This window comes from Cladophialophora psammophila, assembly GCF_000585535.1.
Source record: "Cladophialophora psammophila CBS 110553 chromosome Unknown aczJe-supercont1.1, whole genome shotgun sequence".
Lineage (NCBI taxonomy): Eukaryota > Fungi > Ascomycota > Eurotiomycetes > Chaetothyriales > Herpotrichiellaceae > Cladophialophora > Cladophialophora psammophila.
Genome location: NW_006912922.1, coordinates 614,824 through 633,134, shown reverse-complemented (window position 1 = coordinate 633,134; position 18,311 = coordinate 614,824). Strand labels below are relative to the sequence as shown.

At 52.4% G+C, this 18,311-nt stretch overlaps 7 protein-coding genes across 7 annotated transcripts; 4 read left to right on the top strand and 3 right to left on the bottom strand.

Moving 5' to 3' along the window:
• Positions 1-176: 176 nt before the first annotated feature.
• Positions 177-1,073, top strand: A1O5_00222 (uncharacterized protein; the record flags this gene model as incomplete). The annotated part of the gene is made up of 1 exon (XM_007740842.1): positions 177-1,073. One exon carries the CDS (start codon positions 177-179, stop codon positions 1,071-1,073), a length of 897 nt encoding a protein of 298 aa, XP_007739032.1.
• Positions 1,074-1,805: 732 nt separating this feature from the next.
• On the bottom strand, positions 1,806-3,017 carry A1O5_00221 (uncharacterized protein; the record flags this gene model as incomplete). Its single annotated transcript, XM_007740841.1, has 1 exon — positions 1,806-3,017. The coding sequence occupies one exon, from the start codon at positions 3,015-3,017 to the stop codon at positions 1,806-1,808; it is 1,212 nt and encodes a 403-aa protein (XP_007739031.1).
• A 1,249-nt stretch (positions 3,018-4,266) lies between these two features.
• A1O5_00220 (trehalose 6-phosphate synthase) lies at positions 4,267-7,131 on the top strand (the record flags this gene model as incomplete). The annotated part of the gene is made up of 2 exons (XM_007740840.1): positions 4,267-7,027; positions 7,082-7,131. The coding sequence occupies 2 exons, from the start codon at positions 4,267-4,269 to the stop codon at positions 7,129-7,131; spliced, it is 2,811 nt and encodes a 936-aa protein (XP_007739030.1).
• Positions 7,132-8,539: 1,408 nt separating this feature from the next.
• On the top strand, positions 8,540-9,127 carry A1O5_00219 (uncharacterized protein; the record flags this gene model as incomplete). The annotated part of the gene is made up of 1 exon (XM_007740839.1): positions 8,540-9,127. The coding sequence occupies one exon, from the start codon at positions 8,540-8,542 to the stop codon at positions 9,125-9,127; it is 588 nt and encodes a 195-aa protein (XP_007739029.1).
• A 2,199-nt stretch (positions 9,128-11,326) lies between these two features.
• A1O5_00218 (uncharacterized protein) lies at positions 11,327-13,274 on the bottom strand (the record flags this gene model as incomplete). Its single annotated transcript, XM_007740838.1, has 5 exons — positions 11,327-11,347; positions 11,421-12,154; positions 12,205-13,089; positions 13,142-13,171; positions 13,232-13,274. The coding sequence occupies 5 exons, from the start codon at positions 13,272-13,274 to the stop codon at positions 11,327-11,329; spliced, it is 1,713 nt and encodes a 570-aa protein (XP_007739028.1).
• Positions 13,275-14,553: 1,279 nt separating this feature from the next.
• On the top strand, positions 14,554-14,829 carry A1O5_00217 (uncharacterized protein; the record flags this gene model as incomplete). The annotated part of the gene is made up of 1 exon (XM_007740837.1): positions 14,554-14,829. One exon carries the CDS (start codon positions 14,554-14,556, stop codon positions 14,827-14,829), a length of 276 nt encoding a protein of 91 aa, XP_007739027.1.
• A 1,013-nt stretch (positions 14,830-15,842) lies between these two features.
• Positions 15,843-17,591, bottom strand: A1O5_00216 (uncharacterized protein; the record flags this gene model as incomplete). Its single annotated transcript, XM_007740836.1, has 7 exons — positions 15,843-16,138; positions 16,213-16,421; positions 16,495-16,790; positions 16,848-16,943; positions 17,003-17,064; positions 17,118-17,526; positions 17,574-17,591. The coding sequence occupies 7 exons, from the start codon at positions 17,589-17,591 to the stop codon at positions 15,843-15,845; spliced, it is 1,386 nt and encodes a 461-aa protein (XP_007739026.1).
• Positions 17,592-18,311: the final 720 nt, after the last annotated feature.

Below are 18,311 nucleotides of genomic sequence, written 5' to 3'. Positions count from 1 at the left end.
ATGTGATCTCGGCAGAGTTGCCGCGAAAGTGTTCAAATTCGGCCTGCGAACTCAAAGTGCATATCTCAATGCGTGTTGTGCGTGCTACATAACACCAATCTTTTTTGCGATAGTAGCAGCCACTGACTGCACAACCCTTGCAATCGAAAGAGCTATAGTTGTCAGACCTGACCGCAATGGACACAATTTCAGGCTCAATATGTCGAGCTTGCCGACTGCGACTACTCAAGCCCTCTCATTCACGAGCCTTTGGCACAACCTCTCCTCGCCTGTACATCCCACCTGAGTCCCCTGCCTTCATCGACGTCCCACAGGCGCAGCAGCCAGTCCGAGAATTTCAGCCTCGAGCAAAGGGTATTCTGCCCGTGCCTCGCGAGCTCTTCCCCGCTCGCCGGCCCGACAAACCTGGCCAGCAATACCTTGACAATGTCACACCTGATCCTCTTCCGAAAAACATTCCTCCTTCAGACCACCTGACCGAGACGGGAAGGTACAGACGCCGCATGGCCGAGTTGAGAAAGAGCCATCTCCGTTCGGCGCTGAAAGAACTACACACTCGGAAGACGTCTATTGACACTACCATCGCTACTCGCAGCGTCGCCAAACAGCGCGAACGTGCTCGACTCTTAACCCAACCCGAACGCGAAGACGTTCGTCTCACCAACGTCTCTGTTCCTACCGCAATGCATCCGCAAAAGATGCACCAACTGTCCCCCGAAGAAGAGCTCGCTATCTACAATGCGCGCAGCGCTGCACATGAGGCTCGTTTGGCGGCAAAACACGAAGAACGTCTCGACAAACTCCATACGCTGTATATGAACGCGCAAACTTTCATCACAGATAAAGAACAACTCAACGCCGCGATTGAGAAGGCATTCACAACGACAGGAAGCATTTGGAGGAAAGACGGCAGGCCAGACACTGTGGAAGAGATGATTAAGCGCGGAAGGGACAGGACAGCGGATCAAGGACGAGGTGGCATGATGTTGTTCAGTGATGTCAACGAACGGGCATTGAAGGATCAGGAGAGGATGAAGAAGATTGCGGAGAAGTTGAGTGGCGGCAAGCTTTGAGAGGGTCGATGTTTATCCGATTCTGGAACAAGATCGCGACGGATTCGCTTCACCAGAACAGAGTGGGTGGGAGCGCCCAGGGGTTGTCATTCGGGGTGGAAAGGTCAATAAAAGACCGGCATTGGGAAGGGAGTGTATAAATATGTCGACAATTGAGCAGGAGTCGAACGTTGGCTGCGGGTTCAATTGTATACCTACATCCTTGCGAAATTCTTCTTGCTGAAAACTACTCAATCCTTTCCTCAATTGAACATTTGCCTCGCAAGTGTAATGCTCGCATCTCAACATAGGTGCTTCTCCAGTCGATCCACGGGCATGCTCTTCCAACATGATACGAAGAGGCTGCGTGAGGTGTCCCATCTTCTCAAATCCTGAATCTGATCTATTTAAGAGGGCGTGGTCCATCTTCTTTCCGCTTTTCCCCATGTGAGGAGTCGAGCTCTCGTATGTCGAAGACGCATTTGTCAGTCTTCCTCGCCGTAGTGTGACGGCAGCAGCGAGGTTTCCATAGAAAGCCCGTCTCTGTAGGGCGAACATATGACACGTGACCAAGGCTGGTGTTTTTCTTTACGTGAGCGCGCAGCGTGGTCCACCAGAGACGCCAGAGTCTCTTTGCCATGGAGCGCTTTGGACTTCGGATTCGACTGGTAACAGTATGACAATGCTAGCCCGCTCTCTGTAAACAAGATTGTTTTACAGAGTTGGCATTGATTGTGGTTGCTGAACAAACGCTCAAGTCACCGCACGTACGCCGAGGCCAACGCTTCGAGTCTCAAACAACTCGATTAAGCCAGCACCTAGACACTCCTCGAGGATCCAGTCAAAGTTCAGACCATAGAGGTCCTTCCACTTCTTGGTCTTGGCCGGCATCACGTTGGAGAATTCTCCTCTGATTTGTTTGGCAATAGAGACTCTATCCTCCGAGTCAACTGCGCCATCCCACCACTCACGTAGGAGATACAGCGGCGCTTCCTTGTATTTCGATTTGCCCAAGAGTTGGAGAAGACGCACCCGACCGGAATGCAAAAGTCTCAGAAAAGGGCCAATATTTGGCACGGATAGAGCCAACCCTCCTTCTTGAGAGTCGCGTGTGAGATGGAGGGAGGAATTTGATCGCCTTGCAGCACCGACGCCACCGAGGTTCTCGAAGGCAGCGTCTCCACCAACGGCGCCGGATGAGCCCGAGGCTGCACGGGAGATTTTGGGCATGGAAACTAGAGACGAACCAGCCAAAGAAAGATTTCGAGAGCCGGTCAGCGACGAGGAGACGAGAAAGCCATTTCGGGTCAGCGTAGTTACATGGGATGCAGGTAGCTCTTGAGAAGAGATAGATGCGGCTCGTGGATAACGACGAAGCACATGGCAGAAGTCTGCACGGACGTCTGGTGCAACATCGCTTCGCTCTAGCAAGGCTTGGAGATCATCCATTGTGATCAAGACCTCACTTAAGCCACTGATATCGTTTCCTCGACCGGTGACCTTGATCTTCCGAAGCTTACCGGCGGTTTGCAAGGCGGCAATCTCTCTTTCAGTCTTGGACGAAGCAGCAATGAGGGCATGCACATGGGCCAAAGACGCTATGGCCGGCATGTTTCTTTGGAAATTGAGAACCGCAGCGATACGGACACTGTTCATTCCGGCCCGTTCTGGCAGTGCCGCAAACATGGACGCGCGAGCATATTGCACGGCGGTCAAGACATCTTTGGCACGCTCAATGGAGACAGTGGAGAGGACTGTGCCGCTAGGAATTAGCCTATCGCCTTCATCATCTTCTCCCACGTCCAGGTCATCGTCGATAGCGCCAGTATCTGGCCTCGCTTTGCGGTGGGATGGTTTGGTGCGTGGAAGATTCGCGAACGGTGAGGAGGAAGAAAGTGACGAGGCGGGTCTCTTGGCCGGCTTTTTCACCCTCGATGAGTGGGCCGCGGTAACATATAACGGCATGACGAGAGACGTAGAGGTGGTGGCGAGAGAGGAGGGAGAGGTGGGGGGCTGGCTGAGAGGATGAGATGGCGCCAAGTAAGTTCACATCTGAGAAACTAGGACATGCACATGCCTGCGGTCTCCTCAGCAAGGTGAGCAGAATAGGGTTGGGAAACAGAATGCTGCTTGTGGTGTGAGGACTTTCAAACAGACTTCTACCGTAGAGAGCGCGCGAAGGGTGGTTCGAAGAAAGTTTGACGAAGCTGGCTGCCTGGATGCTGGGTTGGGCGTTTGCGGATGAAATGCCAAGCCAGTGGAAGGGCGAGCACGCTGATGCGCTTGGCTGCAATGGGTAATGGGACGCCCAGTTCCGGGCGGTGGCACCAGTGGCTCGGTTTGGGCAGCTTACCTAGGAGCCTACTTGGTACAAGTACAAGTACGCGCTGTGGGTTTGGTGGAGGGGCTTCCTCAAGGAGGGCGCGTTGGGCGCATTGGGCGACCGATGCCTCCGAAGTATTAACTGTGCAACCGGCTGCTGGGGGGCATCTGGACCGCTTGGTGGGCAGGTCGCTGGGCTCCACCACGTGCGTCATGCTGCCCAGTCCCCCCCCCCTCAATGTTCGTTTCCCGCCCAAACAAACCTGGTCATCGAGTCCCAGCTCCTAATACGACCAGTCGTGTGTATGCGCGTTTGTGCTTCGCTCTACCCTAACCGTCAGATATCCTTTTCTTCCCCTTCGGCCCATCGTCATGATAATGCTGGAAACCATGGGATCCAGTACTCTTCACACCTGCCCTCGACGAATGGGTCTTGTATCACTGCACCGTCCGTGATCAATCAGTCAATTGACCAGAGTTTCTCACCCTTGCCCTACCTCAACTTTTTTGTTCCACCCACCCCGTCACCACTACCACCACCGATTCACCTTTATATCCATTCTCCCTCCTCTTGTTCGTTCATTCTCTTTTTGTGGTCATCACCATCCGTGGGATCTAGAATTGGCTGGAACCTGCACCGGTCGCTTCCTTCACAGTGTGTCGCTGTGCGTTCCTCGTTCCGTCCTCCACCACCACCACCACCACCACCACCACCAACTTCTTTCCTCACGCCTTCGCTCGCTCCGTCTTGTTCCAATCCCTCATTTGTCCAAAAAGACAGCGTCAGTCAGCCATTTCACTGCAACCGGGCTGTTACCCATAATCTCCCATACCTCTGACATTCCTCGCCTGTCACGCCATTAGCTCCCATCGTTAACATCCACCAGTGACGATGACCATCTTTGTTGCTACCCTCTTTCTGCCCTATACTATCAACTTCGACGTTCCGGCCTCTGGTTCCCGGCCAGAATCTCCGGAGCTTCTGAGACCGCAGTTAACACTCGCCCAGAACACCCCGAATGAAACTCAGACCGTTAGCTTGTTCACCCCGGGTGCGGGCAGCAGCTCCCATCTCTCTCAGAGTCCTGGGCCTATTCCTCCGACCCCGGGCGCAACCACCGACCATGAGAAAATCTTCCGGCCACATACTGAGCGAAAAATTAGCCTAACTCTCCCTGAGCTCAAACAAGAGGCCTCACTCCCCGTGCGCGCGATATCTCGACATGATCTTCACTCGCCCGGCTGGGGGAAGACCTTTACTTGGAATCAGCCTCCCTCGCGAGCCAAGTCCCCTCCTCCCAGTTCAATTCTAAAACATGCGGTGGTCATGGCCAAAGACGTTAAGGAAGTCAAAGAGAGAGCTGTTTCACTCGGCCACAATACTGCGCACAGACTCGGTCGTCGGCAGAGAACGAGGACGGTTAGCCACGAACGGCACTTTTCACACGACAGCTACACAGTGGAGAAGGCCATCATCGGCAACGGGGGGCTATACAACGCCATTGACGCCGCTGGTGATGCTGGAATATGTGAAGAAAAGACTTGGGTCGGGACCCTGGGTTGCCCAGTCGACGCCCTTGACGATCACCTGAAAGAGAATATTGCAGAGAAACTGGAAAATGACTACGATTGTCTGACTGTCTATGCCAGTGATAGTGATCTCAATGGTCATTACGAGCACTACTGTAAGACCATTCTGTGGCCAGTGGTCCACTATCAGATCCCGGACCATCCTAAGAGCAAGGCATATGAGGATCACTCTTGGGTATTCTATGTCAAAGTCAACGAGGCATTCGCCGACCGCATCGTAAAGAATTGGAAAAAGGGCGACGTCATCTGGATCCATGACTACCATCTGCTTCTCCTTCCCGGCTTACTGCGTCAAAAGCTCCCCGAAGCTCAAATCGGCTTCTTCTTGCATACGGCATTCCCTTCATCGGAAATCTTTCGATGCCTCGCCGTCCGCACGGACTTGCTCCAAGGCATGTTGGGTGCCAACATGATTGGATTCCAGAACGACGAATATGGCCATCACTTCCTCCAAACCTGCAGTCGTCTTCTCAACGTCGAAGCGACCAAACACGGGGTCATTCTCGAAGATGGCAGATTTGTCCATGTCAACACGTGCCCTATTGGGATTGACCCCAAAGGGATCGACCTGCAGCGACAAGCAAAAGAAGTCAAAGAATGGGTGCATACCATCACCGACAAATATCGCGGCAAGCGGATCATCGTGGCAAGGGACAAGTTGGACAGTATCCGTGGGGTCCGTCAAAAGATCCTGGCCTACGAGCTGTTCCTCAACAAATACCCGGAATACAGAGATCAAGTCGTGCTCATCCAAATTGCGACCTCTTCTGCCGAAGACCCGGAACTAAGTGCTACTGTGGCCGACATTGTCACTCGGGTCAACTCAACCCACTCGACCTTGGCCCACCAGCCGCTGGTCTTCCTGAAGCAAGACATTGACTTCTCTCAGTACATGGCCTTGCTCACCGTTGCAGAATGTTTGATGATTACTAGCTTGCGAGAAGGCATGAATTTGACGAGCCATGAGTGGATCCTCTGCCAGGACGGCAAAATCTCCCAGAACAAGTACGGCCCCCTGATTCTTAGTGAGTTCACTGGATCCGCTACGGTCTTTGGGCATAATGCTCTTCTGGTCAACCCATGGCATTACAGCCATTGTGCCGACGCTATCAAACAAGCTCTCGACATGTCACTTGAAGAGCGGGAGAATCGGTGGAAAGCCCTGTACGATATTGTTGTACACCAGAATGCCGTTGGTTGGTTCGAGCACTATATCAAGGGGTTGGAACATGCCTGGAAAGAACACACTGTCCGCGATTCCACCGCGGTTCCCCGACTGTCGTTGCCTTCCGTGAAGTCCAAGTACCAGAAAGCCAAAAAGCGGTTGATCATCCTCGACTACGAGGGAACATTGGCTTCCTGGGGTTCACCCACTGATATTATCTTGACCACGCCCAAGAGATCGGTCGACGTGCTCAATGATCTTATCGAAGACAAGAAAAATATCGTGTACGTCATGAGCTCGAGAATGCCAGAAGAGATGGAACGCCTCTTCAGTCCAGTTAGTGGTATTGGGATGATTGCCGAAAATGGTGCCTTTGTGCTGGAGCCGAGCACAGATGAGTGGCAGGAATTGACCAATCTCGAGCACGTTCGAGATTGGAAGAAAGGGATCAAGAGTATTCTTCAATACTATGTCGAGAGAATTGAAGGAAGCCGAGTTGAAGAGCGACATGCCTCATTGATCTTCGATTACTCAGAAGCAGAGGACCGGCAAGGGGCCTTCAAACAGGCTGGTGAGTGCGCCAATCACATCAATGACGCTTGTCGCGGACAGAATGTGAATGCGATACCGATTGAAGATGGACTCAACATCTCGGAGATGGATGTTCACAAAGGATCAGCCGCCCAGATGATTGGCGAGAATCTTGAAAAAGCGTCTCGGGAGAAGGGTGTGCCGTTCCCAGACTTTCTCATGGTGATTGGCGATTCGCGAGAGGATGAGTATGTCTTCAACTGGGCTCACCGGCTGGAGAAGGCTGGAAAGATCCAAGACGTTGTCACGGTGACATTGGGTGCCAGAAGCACCGAAGCATCGGCTACATTGACTCAAGGCGTCACTGGTGAGTTCCGAATTTCGCAGTCTTTTCAATCGCTACAGCTAACATATTCTCTAGGTGTGTTGTCAATCCTCGAGAAACTTGCACGAACTCTGCAAAGAGTGTGAATTTTCCACGGCTCTGGTTGGACTGAAGTTTTTCATGGCTATTGACTCTCGGTTACATCGGCTGTCAAGCAAAAGGGTCCTGGGGTTTGCACGATGATATGACGAGCTTACGATGAGATGCATAGAGCGGGTCACAGCCCCTTATAGATACCCTGTATTAGATCGGTCAGGCAAATAGAGGATCAATTCGCTGCAGCGGTGGGAAAAAGTCCGGACGGCGGACAGAGTTATCTGATTCTCTCATACGTAGATGATACAGGAGAAGTATTCGGTCGAACCTCGATGCTGCTCTCCTTTCACTTTGGGGTGTACAGAGAGGCCACCATAGGAGCATTGTGCAGCTTTTGTCAGCTATCCCCGTCCGCCTCCAATATGGCAAGGCATGGCATAGAACGGATAGGTGAGGAAAGTCAAGTTCATTCCATAAATCACGACTAGTACTCTATACTTCCCCCAGCCTGGTCCACCAACACTCGCTGTCCTCAGGGCCACTTTGGGAGGGAAGAATTGATGTCGGTCTAAGTACCGGGTTTAGCCTAGCGCCATTCAGCCTCACGAGGCTGATAAAAGGCATTTGTCATCCACGGCCGCTCTTGATTGCTCGACGTGAGAATTTTGAGATGGACGAAGGGAAAGGGCGTGCGGCTCTTTTCCTTGGAAGGGTGAGTGTATGCGTGTTTTCCCCGCAAGCGTCAGATGTGAGTCCAGGAAACCCTTTTCCGGCTTCCTCCCATCATCATTGTCGCCATCATCACTCTGGGGACAGGATTCTAGCCGACGCAGGTTGCTTGGGCTATCAGTCTATCACGCAGTCCATCGGGCGGTTGGCTGCCAGTTGTAACGTATTCCCGTAGAACAAGGGTTCGTGAAGAGCTGAGCGCAGTTTAGTTTGTGGTTTCGAACTGGTATATGCATATATATATATATATATCAGGGTTGCCGGATTTTTGTTTGAAACGATCCTGTCACCACATCTTCGTTCGCGATCGAGAGACGTGAGTACTTTGAGCAATATCAGTGATCGCAAGTCAAATTTCAGGAAGAACTCTGCCCACGAGTGACACTTGGAAAGAGTTCGTTTGGATCTAACAGATCGCAATCGATATGGCGCCCGTCCGGCTAGGGTTCATCGGGTTATCCGCTGACGGGTCAGTTGTCCTCACGACAAAAACAAGACAGTAGATAAGGACCTGGCACACTGACGCTAGAGGTATCACTCTGTTGCTGACAAGGGGCCGCCAAATCGCATCTTCTGCATATTCAGCAGAGACCCCACCTTTTCCGGATCGCGGCACTGCAGAGCAGCAGCAAAGCGTCGGCGGAGAAAGCCGTGCAAAAGTACAAGCTAGGTGGGCATGTCGCGTGCTATGGTGACCCTGAATCCTGGGCCAGCGATTCAAATGTCGACATGGTCGTCGTGTCCGTCAAGGTGCCTGAGCACGGCGCCAACTTGATCACCATACCGGCCGGACATGCCATGGATGCCCTCTGCTACGTCTTTGGGGAGATGACGGATTTGCAGGCCAAGTTGGCAACACGACGACCGACAATGACCATTGTTGATCCCTCGGGAAAGGTGCTCAGGACTGTTAACAAGACTTCGCATGACTGGATGTCGGTGACAGGCACGCTCGAGCGGGGAGGAGGCGTCGCCACGGTCGTGTATCAAGGTGGCATCTCAGACACGGGCAAGGACTTTTACTGGGAAATAAATGGCACCAAAGGAAATCTTGTGCTCGAGAGCCCCAACGGCCATATTCAGATGTTCCACCCGACAATCAAGTTTGCGAAAGCAGGCGCAGGGGCTGCACAGCTGAAGGAGATCGACGGAGAACCGGCCACGGACTTTGCGTACAATGTGGGAAAGGCTTGGGATGCGCTCATGGGTGAAGGAGATGGCAGTGTAGTGACTTTCGAAGATGCATTGCTTAGACACCGCATGATTGACGCGATGTACCGTAGTAACGAAAAGGGGACACGCGAGTCGTTACTATGATGCAAGGAGGTCCTAGAAGGACCAATACCAAAACGACGAGGATGGCGGTGGAGGATTTGGTCGGATCCAAGCCCTTGGCCTCCTTGACCTCCTTGGCCTCCTTGACCTCCTTGGCCTCCTTGACCTCCTTGGCCTCCTTGGCCTCCTTGACCTCCTTGCCCGTATCTCAATGTCTGCAAAGGGCGGATTCACATGTCATCGTTCTGGCTTCTGTTGTCAGTGATGGGCTGTGGAATGAGGCTGACTGATTCCCCAGCGCCAGGTGGTGTGCAAGTGCTGTGCAGTGGTGTGGAGCGGTATGTGGGTCTTTCCTTATATAGGTATAGACACTCCGTACCGAGTATACTCCCTAATTCTTCACCGCGCCCATTGCACTCTCAGGGGCATGTTTGTGCGTGTCAGCCCCCACTTTCAGGCGGTGGCATCTTCATCCAATGATGCGCCCACTGCCCACGTGTGACGGCCATCAGCCCTACAGACTGCAGTCTCTGCTCTTTCTGGACTCTTCGCCTGCTGCGCCCTGTCAGCGCTTGTGCCATATTTGGGACTTCTTTTCGTGCTGTTGATTCTGCCGCCCATCTTTATTGGAACAGTGTCGTGACACTGGTGCACGTCACTCACACTCTGGTCTTGGATGTCGCATGTGGTCAGCTTTGGCATCATGGTCGGTTTGTCGCGGAGATGGAAGGCCCAGGGCCCGCACGATTCTGGTGATCCTTTTGATTCGTTCTTCCCACCAATATCTTGCCCGTATCGAGGTGTTTCCGCTGGATATGCACTCACCTCAGGCAGTGCCACGCCATAAGGACAACGCGTTCAAAGAAACCGAGTAAGAAGCAGTGGTATAAGATGTTCCAAGATCTCCCTTGTCTTGTCTGCCATTCTTCGGCCTTTGCATACGAAGTTAATTCTCTGTTTAAAAAAAAAAAGCTATCGTCCCCAGCGCTGAGCTGAATCATCGAAATACGGTACCGCTTTACAGCATTGGCCTTTCCAATACCTGGACAAGCACATCACGTTCCAAGACTTGTCAGACGCAATGGCATCTGCATTCTTTGCCCGCAAATCCATTCTCTCCATGAACACAACACCCAACGGTCCGTCCAACCTCTTCCAGTCATCTTCCGCCTCATCCTCATCACGGCCCTCTACTTCCGTCACATCAAACCGTCAACCGAACAGCTCCATAATCAGAAATACGCCTAGTGAGAGAGGTTCCGAGACGGATTCCCTCTCGAGTTCGATGAGCAACAGTCATGGATCGTTCATGCGCTCGACGTATGCCAGGGGTTTGTAAAGGAGGGTCTCTTTGAGAGCCATCTCAGCGGGGATCGTATGCTTTTGGATTCTTCCAGCAAGCAGGGGAGAGATAGGGTTTCCCACACTAATATCGTGTGTCAACAATGGCGTTTCGGGGGGTATACGAGAATGCCAGGGCTGAGTTTTATTCCGGTTGGTGAAATCGTCACAGGTTTCGATCGAGCAAGATGTTATTACAGGGTGTGGTCCTGCTAGAAAGTGACTTCTCCCGGTCGATTGTCACTGCTCTATCCATGGTTCTTGATCATTCTATATCGACACTGCACCTACTTCTTGTCTGTGCAAATTCTTATTGTCTCGCCTCGCTTGCGACCGATGCTCTTCTCTCAGTCTTAGTTCCACTGTATACGCTCTTCTTATTTCAATTTTATGACTTCAACGACAACCCCATGCTTTCGATACGAATTACGAGATCCTTTGCAAATGCTGATGCCGACAATACATTGACTCATTTGCGTGCCTCTGAGGCTCTGCCTGGCTATAACGGATTACTTCAGAGAGGAATGCCAAATCCGACATTTCAGCCTCGAGGCAAGTTGGCATCCTCATCTCAAATATGCCCAACCCTGCGCCAATGATGGCCGTCAGCGAGCCCGGAAACAGCACCGGAGACCACGGAACGCCGAAACATCGCATCGAGGAAATCGGCACGCCACCGTTTTCCGGCCCTCCAAAGCTCGAATGAGACTCGGCTCATCATTGTTATAGCCTTCGCGAAACGAGTCCGCCATTCCATTTTACACAAGACACACTGTGCCAGTATGTCTCTCAGCGTCGCAGGCAGAGCAGAAAGATGTCTTTGTCGATGGACCACGACAATCGACACGAGGTGTGAAGAGTTGATTAAACCCCAATCTCTGTGCCTCTTTATCTCGTCGGCTATGCGAGGAAGAAGCAGTCCTAGGGTTGAACATACCCAAATTAGCTTCGTACCAGTTCGGTTTAAGCGATCGCCATGCGTGCGGCAACTCACTTCGAAAAGACCGTGATCGGACAAGAATGTATCGTGCTCGAGCATTTCGAAGCTCAATGGTGTGTCCTCACTAAATGTCCAATCCCATTGATCAATAAGTCCTGATGGCATCTGTTGCCGCTCACCACTACTCGCAACGCTCCCGGCCGTCTGGTGTATAGTGCCAATTTCAAACCTGTCGATGGCCTCAAACTCTTCCTCGCGCGCTTCACCGATGTGATGGCTCTCGAGTTGCGATTGCCGCTGTCGGCTTTTATTTGCCGGCTCCTTGCCGTTACCAGGGCTGTGGCCGTCTGGAACCTGTTGTATCCCTTCCAATTTTGCCATTATGCTGATTCGGGAAGCTTGGAGCGAGGCCGAGCATTGTGGGAGCTGATCGAGCGCCACCGTTGCGAGGTTTTGGATTCGCTCGAGAGCTTCAGAGCTGGTGCAGGCCCCCCTTGAACGCTTCTGCAAGAAATCGGACACAAGGCTCAAGGCTGTGGCCACATGATGTGGATAAGGGTCAACGCTTAGGAGGGTCACCGTGTCGTCGCGAAGAGCCGCTGACGACGGGCCGAATACATTTCGAAGAGAGACCGTGCATTGAATACCTTGCAAGATAATGCTTACAGTCTCCTGTACGGCGGCCAGTTGCGAGTTGTCCGAATTCGGAAACAAGTCTCTCCTGTCCAATGTATCTAGGGTATCGTACAGAATCAATTGTCCTAGGTGATAGTGAAGAGAGAGAAGATCTTCAAATTCGTCAGTTTACTTGTGAGTGCTTGGGTTGTTGAGCACTCACACCAATTGAGTTGGGTTTCGAAGTCAAGAAAGAGTAGGGCCCGCTTGCAAGCTGCAAGCAGCGGAGCGTAAGTCATGTCATATCGTTGCATGCCTTGCAAGGCGGCCGCTTGTGCCCAGAAGATCACATGCGGCTCATGCCCATAGTTCAAAGCTTCTCGCAATGAGGCCACGGCTTTCCAAAACACGCCTTTCCAACCGCTGGCGGACTGGACTATCCAAATCGCCCGTTGATTGGTCACCTCAAAACCATTGACCCTCCAGTCTTCCGTCTTGTCGTGAAACTCCTGTGCGGTCTTCTTCAAAAGTTGTATGGTTCTTTCCTGTTGGAACCCCAGGATGCTCGCATGGAGTATCGAAGGTAAACCAGTGGTCAGCGACGCAGAAGTGTCAAATACAAAGCCTGCCCAGTATGCGATGGTTTCTCGCAGTTGGTAGCCCTCATCAATTGTGTGGGATGATGCATCGTCTGACGCTGTGGCAGTTAAGGGTTCGACAACAATAGCCGCTGCAGAGAAGCGGTTGATGTTCTTCTTCCCTCGGACATTCTGCAGCTGCCGCATGGCAATGTCAATGCAAACTTCGCCAATGTTCCCGTAGGCTAGCTCATGCTCTTCGAGGCCTGGAGGCAGTGGGGTCATTCCGAATATATACAGCGCCAATATCGATCTGTAGCTGCGCTTCTGTTGCAAGATCAGCAAGATCTTGGATCGTGCATTATGCCAAAGCTTCCGTGCCAGTTCATTCAGTTTCTCGGTGGGAATACTTGCACCTGCAATCAGCGGAAGCCACCGGACACTGAAAGCATGTACAGCTGCGTTTAGAGCCTGATTGACAGCTTTGTCTGCTTTGACACATAAAATTCCTGCAACGGTCTGCCTAGTATCTGCTTGGCGGCCATGTTGTCGACAAGGACATTTCCATTCGTCCAAGCTCACGAACAGCCGTGATATGATCGTTCTCGACCCCTGTGCAACCTCTTGAGGGAAATTCCTTTGGTGGGTGATTAAAGGGTGTCGTGAACTTACATCTGGAAGCCCTGGGTATGGGCAGCAACCATTGCCGAGCCATACCCCGAGGGCTGTCTCGAAAATCGAAGAGAAGATATGCCACATGGAGGAGTCGATAACTTCCTCGCGTATTTTGAACGCCTGGGCAATTCTGGATGAAGAGGCATCACCCGGAGAAGGTATTCCTTGTCCAGGAGATCTGCCCGATCAGCAAGTTGACCAAATTGAATGCGACTTTATACTAACAGGTAGATCCGTTGGGTATTCCCTTCAAGGTTGAGTGCTTGATGCGTCCGTCCCTCCTCAGTCTCGATACTAGCGGTAGAGAGGACTGAGTTCGACACCCGACGGCGCTTTGCTGCATGAAGCCACTGAACGAATCATTATGCTCATGGCCATGGAGCAAAGTCGGCAAAAGTGTAGAAGCATGGTTGAGCTACTCACTTTGAAAGTACAAGGGCGACCTTTCCGGGCACAGTTGGTGCATCTGCGGTCGTCACGAACAGAAGCATTCAACAGTCCTCCGCCAGCGACGAGTTCTCTTACTTGCAAAGCATCACAGCGTATTCTGGACGAGCGACAGCCGTCGCAGCTCGAGTTCTGCTTCCTTTGAGGACGGCGCAACGACTCTGCGACCATTGTGACAACGGAATGCCTTCGCTTCAGTTGATCCGAAGAGATGATCTGCTGGGCGACTCACGCGGCTCCCTGGGTAGCACTGAAAGAGCAACAGAGAAAGGAACATCCTGCCATGATATTTGGCCGGATCCGAGCCTGTCCTGAGGATCGGTAGCGGGGGGATCAGCACTAGGCCCCTTTTCCGAGCAGCCTGCAGTCGCCGAGGCTCCTGTCCAACCCCACTTGGTCCCTGCAGTAGTCCGCTTTGGGTAATATCAAATCGTCATTCCCCATGTCCGTATTACTACAGTGGACCCACTAAGTCGATTGCGACCTCTGTTCGAGATTCGTGGAGAATCTTTTTAGTGAGCAGCCCTCTGTCTAGATCACTCCCTCAGTTTGTGGAGGCGAGAAGCTTAGGCCAGACAAAGTTCCTAGCCTCCCGTTTCGGAAATCATGTCGTGAAGACCCATCGCCGATGACGGGTAATCCGAGACTCCATCACAAACACTCTCACCACTTGTGGGCCGAGATAGTCGCTTCCGAGGCCTTAGCTCTGCAGCCTGGCGACGAGCGTCAGGTTTCTCTGCACCAGGATCTTATGTCGGGAACGCGCCGGAACCATACGTGGTTAAATCACTTATCTAGCCAAATGCCCCTTCACTTCCAGAGACCTCACGCCACAGACGCAGCGTGTACAGAGCTCCATATGAGCAGCGATAATGGCATCCCTGCCGCACCCCCGAAGAATCGTCACCGGCCACGACGAGGAGGGCAAAGCGATTTTCCTTGCGGACTCGCGCATCCCCCTGGAAGCGACAAAGCTGGGGGCCAGCCTCGGCGTGCTCTGGGAGACGAAGCAATTTCCCGCGGACAACTCTGGGACAGAAGATCCCGTGATGGCGAGGACGACGGATCTCGCGAATAAAAACGGAGTGATTCTCAGAGTCGTCGACGTTGAGCCAGGCACGACGCAGGTGAGGATGTCCGGAGTCTAGGTTTCACGAACGGGGGAGGGTGGGAAAGAGGATCCAACTAACATTATTTACATGTCTATCAGGCCAAAATGCTATTTCACAGGACAGAGTCTCTGGACTTTGGGATTTTATTTAGCGGGGAGGTCTCATGGTCAGTCATGTCCAGCCCGTGCTCTCTCTTTCCTCATCTTCTCCTTCAGAAACGGGTAATACGGGGTGGACTAACATACCCCCTACTGTGTGCCGACAGCTACTTGGATGACGGCGCCAGAGTCGACATGAAGCCCGGCGACGTGTGTGTCCAGCGGGGCACGATTCACGGGTGGACGAACACAGGCACGAAACCGGCAAGGCTGTACTTTTGCTTGGTTGGTACGGGTGTCCCAAAAAAATCCCCTCCCCCTCTTGATTGTGAAGTTTGATGTTGCTGTCGTTCGTCTTGCTGATCGGTGGCGCTGTCATCGAGCAGCTGCGAAGCCGGTCACGATCGGAGACAGGGAACTGGGTGCGCACGGGTACCACAAGGAGGATATTGAGTCGGGAGGCAGGTAGGGAGCTTGGAAGAAGGACCAGAGAAGAGAAGATAGAACTGGCGGTCTACGTACAACCTGGTCAAGCATTGTCTTGGATATAAGTAGTTCTTTTCCTCGAACCGGTTCTTTCTGCATTTTAGAACTTCCAGAATGGATGCTCTACTTACTAGTACTCCAGAGGCTGCGTCCCCCTTAAAATCGCCTGGAGATTGAGAGTTAAAACAGTCAACAGAAACGCATTCCTGAAACTTGTTCCGGAGAGGAAGTCTTCAGTGTCTTCCTCCGCGCATTACCCTTGGGCCCAGAGAACGTCGATCCATCGCACTACCTTGGGAGATGAACTTGGATATTCTGGGGCGAAACGACCAATGAGGCGAAATATTTATACTTCGGGTTTGATTTTTCCTCTTATTTGATCCCATGGGGCCACTCACAGTATCCTTTCCGTGTTTCCAATCTCCGAGTTCTTACGAAGTAAACCCCTCACAATTCCCAACCACATCATGTATCTCCATTCGGCTGCCGGCCCCTCGCCACCTTGATATACCCAGGCCTCAACTTGGAGAAAACCCCGTTCGGATCATACTCCCTGCTGACCTGCACCAGCCTCTCCAGGTTCTCCTTACCGTAGCTCGCGAACACGTCCTGATCGCCTGCCGCGTAATTGAGGTAGATGTAGCGGTGGAACTTGTCCTGGGCAGTCGCTGTCGCTGTCACACGCCCTGCGAAATCGTGCGCGAGGGACTCGATAAGGGCGTCGTCTGACGGCTCGGTCCAGGACCAGAGCAGGGATACCACTTTTCAACGAAACGGTGAGTTTGCCCTCGTGGCCTGGGTGATTGCTCACCAGAGATGGGGAGTGGTTACTTACCAAACAGTGGCCCGTCTTCTCTGGTGAGCCCCAGCGCATGTTCGCTCCCGGAGGCTGGTAGCATCCGCGGAAGTAGAGGTTGAAGCAAGATCGCAGGCACAAAGTTTATGACCGTGTCCTGGTGTGGGCTGATTACCTCTTTATAGATCTCCAGGACGCCGGTGAGGATTTTAACGTCGCTTTTCACAGCCAACGCCAGTGTCTTGGACCTTCAGACCTCAAGTCAGCAAGCTGAGTCTACCATACGTGATGCCAGTAAGAATGCCAGGATGAACATTATACCTGAGCCCGTGCGGATTGTTCGCATTCAATTCTACTGAAAGGTTAGCTATACTTCGAATCTTCGTCGACGAAGCGATAGACGGTAACGCCGTGAATCCGTCAAACACGGGCGGATCGTCCTCTGGTTTGCCGTGGGACAAAACCGCCGTGGTGATGAATCTGGCCATCGGAGCAACATAGGCGGTGATGATGAAGGCCTCGGCGTCGGCGTCCGCAGACGACGACGACGGATCTTGGCTTTTACAGAAGGTGTCCAGCAAAGCGATTGCTCGCGTCTCGGAGTCTTCAAGATATTGCTTCACACCACCTCAGATCTGGTTCTGTTCGAACGCTACGAATTCGAACGTCGTCACGATCCCGAAATTCGTCCCTGCCCCGCGGAGCGCCCAGAAGAGATCTGGGTGAGTTTCGTGTGTGACAGATACGATCTTCCCGTCGGCGAGAACTACCTGTGTTTTCCCCTGTCAATAATGTTTGCGCAGTGCGGCATCGACAACACATGGTGTACCTCATAGCTTTTGACGTTGTTGCATGCAAGGCCGTACCGGCTGGCCGCGAAGGAGATTCCACCTGCCAGTGTCAATTGAGACGTATTTGACGCTGTCGTAATCGTGATATCTCACCTCCAAGTGTCAGGCCGCCAACACCCACCGTCGAAATACGCCCTCCAGGTACGCTGATGCCCATCTGATCAAGTTTGCCGTAAACGTCACCCCACTTCGCCCCCGCCCCTATGGACACAGACGTACGGTCAGGAGCGACCTCCACCGCGTTGATCCGGCTCAAGTCAATCAGGATACCGCCCTCAATGCTCGATGCGCCGGAGTATACTCCGTGTCCACCAGCCTTCACGGCAAAAGGGATCTGCAGATCCTGCGCGACCTGGAGTACAGTTGAGACTTCTTTTGCATTTTCCGGAAACACTTGGACGGCAGGAACGAGTGCAGCCGACTGTGCGGTGAAGTATTTCAGCTCCCCGGCTTTGGGCTTTACGATCTTGCTCTCACCGAGCTTGTCGCGGAGTATGCTGTACTATCTGATGATTAGCAAGTTGATATGCCGGGCTTGGTGGTACTTACAACTTGTTCAGTCGTCATTATTTTCGACTTAGATTATGATGCAGGAACGGAGCCCTAGTGCTTTCGATATGCTTTATATGCTAGAGTAGCATGTTGTGCAATTATCTTCGGCTGCTCAAACCTTTCTATAGTCAGTATTGATTCGGCTCCCGCTTAGCGATTCTCGGATCCGGGAACCGAAGGGCCACAACCCCATGAACCTCCATATCCCCGGATATTTGAGTGTTCTAGAATGACCGGCTGATATTTGCGCTTCTTGAGAAGGCGGAGTCATCTGCGGAGTGGTGGGGCCTTCCGAGGACGGTACTTTGCGTCGGGAGTTCCTAAGATTGCTCTGTCAGACTTGCATGCCGCGCGCAGACTGAGCAGTCTAGGTTTGTGTCATCCATCCAGTGGATGGAAGATATAATAGCACTTATCGCCCTTAGCTCTAACAATCTCAGTCACCGACCTTTTGTAGAGTCCTCTCTTTGCCGAAGACAATCTTACAATCATGCCTTGCAAACTGCAAATCCTCATCAACAAGCAGGATCACCTCAGTGACGAGGAGTTTCACCATTAGTAAGACGTGCCCAAGAGATATGAGAAGGACCGCTTTGCTGAGGTTTCACAGTTGGTCGGTGGAACATCCTAAAATCTGGCTGAGCACCGAGATCGTCAGGAACAAGATCATTACTTATTCTCAGGTTGAGTTCTGCAGGCACATCACCAGAGGTACAGGGCTGATGGTAGGAGTTC